Raw genomic sequence first — 6,144 nt, forward strand, 5'->3', positions numbered from 1 at the left:
TTACGATAGTAACCAACGACGATGCAACTAAATATTGAACATTGATTAGGAAAAGATCCGTTTCAATTGTTATTATAGTTTTTAGCTGTATAATTGAAGGAGTAAATTGTGAAAAATTATCTTAAATAAAACAATTGTGAGTTTTCTCTTAAAATAATTGGTAATCCACGTTTAAATGCGCTGTGAAATATTATGGGCGAGTTTTTTAATTCATCGATAGATCCATCGCATGATGCGTAAATAAAACGTTGCATTTGCGCATCGTGCGATGGATCCATCGATGTATTAAAAAACTCGACCTATTTTTATACAGTGCAAAAAATGGCGACGTTTATGTGATATAAACAGCCGATACGCAAAATGTGCCAGTTTACAAAAATGACAAATTCGTTAGGAGAAAACATCAATAAACAATGACGCAACTTTTTCGAGCGGGCAAACCGACAATTTGCTCTATACTTAAAAATTATAGCAATCAAAGGTTTGAATCTCGTCATATGATTACTGTCGGATAATATATGTCAAACTGTTCCTTTTAGCTGCACTTTATGTACTTTCTTGTAAATTTTCTCTTGTGTTTTCTCCCAAAGCACAGTGCATATTTTATCTTACTCTGAATGAAAAAAATAATATGATGCAGTTAAAGGAGAGAAGTATAAAAATTTTTATAATATAATTTTATCAATATGTCTATTGTCTCATAATTTTCTGTAGGTATCAACAGAATCATTATGAGACTTTAAAAGTTTCATCTGGTGCATCGCAAGAAGATATCAAGCGAGCCTTTCTCAAATTGTCAAAGCAGGTAAGCACTTGATATGTATCAAAATTAATGTTTTAGATTGTTTATTTCTAACCAGAGAAATCTTTAATTAAACATCTACTAAGAATAATATATTTTGAAGATTTCCTGTTTTTTAATATCTTCATATAAACTGAGTTTTTATTTATTCAGCTGCATCCAGATATTAGTGGAAGATGCAGTCACACTGATTTTGTGAAACTAAATGAAGCTTATTCAATACTAGGGAAAGCAAGTACAAGACGTAAATATGACGAAGATCTAAAGTATAAATACGATCCATATATGTATAATCCCTCACAAAATAGGTAAGATGATATCATATTATGATATTATCATATAATGTATTAGAACATAGGCTGTATATCAGTAGAGACTAATTATTAGTTATTTGATGAATGTTTTTTAACAATATTATATTAAATAATTCATATCACAATATATACACAATATATTATTAAATTTGTAGAATTAAATTTGTAGAAATAAAATAGATTCAAATTAAGAAAAACTTTCTGTTGTTTTCAGCTATAAGAAATACAATTGATAAAAAATGCAATATATTATTACAGACAATATAAGAGTCAATATCAGAGTCAGTGGGAATATGAGGTACGTACAGCAGGAGGAATATGGCCACCATCATCTACAAAAAAACCAAACACATCCATCGGACTCGCTATTGCCCTTTTGTTTTTTGGGCTTGGGTTATTTCAACTCTTTTTTATGATGCACTCTATGAAGGTGAGAAAACTTAATCAATTACGAAGTATGCAATTAGAACATCAATATTATCACATACAAAAAGAAGCACATAATCGAACCAGTAACACGCATCAACTAAATGAAACAAATATTAACGAGATTCTCACTGAGGATAGTGAAAGGTAGTAAATATCTTATTAGAATTTGAATTAAAAGAAATGTAAATTGTAAATGTGTAATTAGAGGAACAGAATTAAAATAAATTAAATATTTATTACATCATGTACAGATATTTATTTCATCATGCTTTCCTGATATAGTTTTCTTGTTATATATACATTGCAAATATATATATATGTATGTATGTATGTATGTATGTATGTATGTATGTATGTATGTATGTATGTATGTATGTATGTATGTATGATGTATGTATGTATGTATGTGTGTGTATGGAAATAAAATAGTTTATCTGTATAACCAATGTGTTCTACAATGATATACTTGAGGTGTAGAGTTTCCACATAAATAATTAAAATATCCTTGATTTTAACAGATTTTAAAAGTATTTAACATAATTTGAAATATTTACCTATATAAATCCAAAAAGAAATAATAACAATGTAACAAACCTAAAAATTGTTAACAATACTACAACTTTTATACTACACAAAGGCTTTTTTGTCATGTTTTATAAAATAATGTATTCTAATATTGGAATATGTAGAACATTTGCTACATAAAAACTTCACATATAGAATTGTAAAATTCATTATACAAATATAAAAATAAATGTTTTTCGTAGAATTTAACACTTTTATTCAAACGAACGATAAAATTCGTTTCCGTGTCGGTCAATTCTCAAAAGCTTTTTTTTTTATGAATTAAGGTCGTCTAACATGTCTGGGCCCCTATTCTTGAAATAGTTGCGTATAAGTAAGTTTTACTGCGCAGATTTAATCATATTATAAAATAACTACGCAATGAAAATTATGTTATTATATAAAATTATGTTATTATATAAAATTATTACGCAAAAATTTCAAGAATAGGAGCCCTGTCGTCTAAAGGGACGTCTACATTGGAAGTAAACAGTAAGAATAAGAAATTGACCATAGTTAATTATTCTTCTCACATTCGACTGTGGTTGGTCAATTTCTTACTCTTACTTCCTACTTCTTACTATTTACTTCCAATGTAGACGTCCCTTAAGTCTGACATTTCACGTGTCGTACGACAAGCTTTTTGGGTACGTTCATTGGTTGACGAACAGAAAACCTAGAAATACTCTATTCGCCAACCAATAAACGTATCCGAAAAGCTTGTCGTACGACACGTGAAATAGCACCCTAATACTACTTTGAGCACATTCCGTTGCACGCTCGCAACGCTCGCGGGCGTCATTCTATCTTTGTTTAACATCCATAAGCAACAAAGACGAAGTTTACACGGCAACTTAAGCTAGCCACACACACTTTTCGTAACAGTAACCGTAAGACGTACATAAGAATTGACCAATTACGATCGAGTATTCATAAAAATGGCGACTTACGATTCGTTGATTCTCAACATGATTGGTCAATTCTTATGTTACGTCTTACGGTTACTGTTACGGAAAGTGTGTGGCCAGCTTTAAAACCGGTTTGGTAACTACTACCGGTTTTAAGCTGCCGTGTAAACTTATAGCGTGTTTGACTGGCCTTGGGTTAATCGCTCCGAGAGCGATTAATGACGTCATAAGTCTCTACTAGCCAATCATAAAGCTTATAAGTACTTGTTCGACCAATAAACGTAGGCTGAATAACCCAGAAACAGTCGAACATGTTATAAGTTTACATGGCAGCTTAAAACCGGTTTAGTAACTACCGTAGTTAGTAAACTCTCGCATCCGATTGGTATATTCTTTTAAATCTGGAAATATACTCCAATCGGATTCAAGAGTTCACTAACTACGGTAGTTACTAAACTAATTTCAAGTTGCCGTGTAAACTTAGTCATAGTATATATGAACTCCGAATGCCCTATGTTCTGTCGCCTAATAGAGTGAAGCCAACATATAGGCCGATATTCATAGTCGAATCTTATTTCGAGTGAGTCCCAGATACGCACATTGACAAACGGACACATCCAATCATATGTTGTTGTTTATAGTCTCTAGAATATCTCTAAACATACGGCGTTATGGTTGGCTGTGTCCGTTTGTCAATGTGCGCATCTGGGACGCTCCCCTTATTTCAAGACCGTCTTAAGTAATGTCTTAAGATGCGAATATGGCTCTGTGATTGATTCATGACATCTTAAGACAGTACTTAAGATGATCTTAAATATAAGATCGGACTATGAATACCGGCCTTAGAAAGCAGAGCAAGAATAGGGGGGCTATAGTTTTCTTCTTATTTTGTCACTTTTTTGTCGCATGTGTATCCATTTCTTGTTTCCATAATATAGAGCGCAACCGCACCCTTAGACTGGCAAGTAAACGTTTTACTTAAATCTTATTGCACACTTTGTCTGTGCAGAAAGAGATAAAGAACAGAAGGGCTGTACATATTGGCTTCTCTTTTCTGTCTGTATGCGGAGTCAAGTAGTCTGTTCTTTTCGGCTGCACTGCTGGGTAGCGATCATGAATCTTTTACCCTAGTGTGAACTCGTGAAAAGTGAAAATATTGTAATGAACTCGTGAAAGATGAAAATCTTCACTAAACTCGTGAAAAATGAAAGAATTAATGTGAATTTGTAAGTAAAACAAATATTACAATATACTCAAGACAACACCAATTTGCAATGGACATCTTTAGAATTTTTTTAGCATGTTTTTAAGACATAGTGATGTCTTTAGAACGTCCCTTGGAGGTCTGCTTGTCTTAGGATAAATTATTAAAAATTAAAATATTCTATTCATATTAAAATTATAAATCTGCAGAAAATATATATTTCATATAAAATAATACATAAAATACATGCAATAAATACATAAAATAAACTTATATTTTACTTACTGCATACAATTTATAATATATTACACTTTAACTTTCTGATGCATACGTATCTTAACTTTGCAAACTTCGTTGGTATGCTTTCACTGCCTATACGTCATCACGTTTCAATTGGCTTTCGTTGTTCATTTTTAATGGACGTAGGATTCTTATGTCAAATTCCAATTGTCGTATAACCATAAAAATTAAAGTTACTATAAGAAATTCTACTCACTTTGTACATAATATGCAAGTGTAGTATGATATTATTTTTCACATTTAAACCACATCGCTTGATGCTTAAAAATTTTCATGGAAATTTACACAATTTACATGTAAAGAAGAACATATACGAGCAAACTGAAAGTTCACGTGAAATATTTCACGATTTGAGAATTCACCTTTCACGGTTAACGTTCGTCTCATTTATTAAATTTACTCATATTATATTATTATATTATATTATAACTATAAATTTAAGTTGTATAGTGCTTATTAATGTGTTATATTATATTATAACTATAAATTTAAGTTGTATAATGCTTATTAATGTGTTATATATTACATTTTTATACTATAATTATATTTTAATTATAATAATATATATTACATAAATATTGCTTTCCACATTTTCATTGTTCACTTTTTATGTGAAATAACTTACAGTGAAAAGTGAAAAATGAAAATGAAGTTTACGTAAAAGATTCATGATCGCTACCCTGAACTGGTGCAATAAGTTAGAGTGAGACAAGTATATTTTTTCTTACTCTAATTTATTGCACTAGTTCAGCAGTACAGCCGAAAAGAACAGACAATATGTATATTATGTCTATGGTCTCTTTCTACATGTTGGGTTCACTTTTCTGGCCGTATGCGGGGTCCATGTATACTACGTCCATGGCCGTTAACTTATGCTGTAATCGATAAAAAATTGACCAATTGCAGTCGATTATTACAAGAAAAGTTAACTGCGATTGGTCAATTTGTTATGGATTACAGCATAAATTAATGGTTATGGCCATCATAAATTGGCCTTTATAAAGCGAAGAGACGTCCGATATGTTGTTTAGTCGCACCACGATCTCAATTTCTCGTTCAGGGAAATAGCGTGTAATGGATCCTGCACACAGAACGCGGTAATGCTTACCGCGCGGCGGAAGTCCACGCGACAGCCAATCAATATGTTGTTTTTCCATAAGAGCTAGAAGGTTATTACGGAAAGCAGCATATTGATTGGCTGTCGCACGAACTTCCGCCGCGCGGCAAGCATTACTTGTGCAGGCAAGCGCCCTGTGTGCAGGAGCCATAGTGGAAACTTTGAAACTAATAGCATATTCGACTGGCTCTGGGTCTTAAGCCCAAATTACACTAACGATTGGCGATAGATGATTGACGATTGAAGATTGGAACTTAATCAATTGGAACAAAGTGTTACGTTTTCCAGAAGTTGTGCCTGCTGGCGTTCCTGGGAAGCTCCCACTAATGAGCACGGATAGGACGTCCGGTGGAGTTTTAGTGGGTAGGACGCGGTCGGCATATCTAGGTCGGCCGCGGGAGTCCCACATAACCCGACCCCTCCCCACCCGCAAGGGGTTTGGACGGGTCGGGTATGCGTAAATGCATTTCTCCACCGTCAAAAAAAAAAAAAAAAAAAAAAAAAAA

General features: G+C 32.8%; 1 protein-coding gene across 1 annotated transcript; it reads left to right on the forward strand.

The window, feature by feature from the left end:
* On the forward strand, window positions 1–1,789 carry LOC116847158 (dnaJ homolog subfamily C member 4-like). Its single transcript, XM_032821862.1, has 5 exons — window positions 1–136; window positions 314–481; window positions 715–805; window positions 956–1,110; window positions 1,375–1,789. Exons 2-5 carry the CDS (start codon window positions 414–416, stop codon window positions 1,691–1,693), a joined length of 633 nt encoding a protein of 210 aa, XP_032677753.1. The 5' UTR covers window positions 1–136; window positions 314–413; the 3' UTR covers window positions 1,694–1,789.
* Window positions 1,790–6,144: the final 4,355 nt, after the last annotated feature.

Source organism: Odontomachus brunneus, unplaced genomic scaffold (assembly GCF_010583005.1).
Source record: "Odontomachus brunneus isolate Ranch 3 - 2012 unplaced genomic scaffold, Obru_v1 Obru_scaffold_074, whole genome shotgun sequence".
Lineage (NCBI taxonomy): Eukaryota > Metazoa > Arthropoda > Insecta > Hymenoptera > Formicidae > Odontomachus > Odontomachus brunneus.

Excerpts from the sequence above, each read along its gene's own strand:
- LOC116847158 (XM_032821862.1), top strand. The coding sequence starts at position 414 with ATGACGCAACTTTTTCGAGCGGGCAAACCGACAATTTGCTCTATACTT. Across the intron at positions 806-955 it reads TTCTCAAATTGTCAAAGCAG|CTGCATCCAGATATTAGTGG; the intron begins GTAAGCACTTGA and ends TTATTTATTCAG. Across the intron at positions 1,111-1,374 it reads TATAATCCCTCACAAAATAG|ACAATATAAGAGTCAATATC; the intron begins GTAAGATGATAT and ends ATATTATTACAG.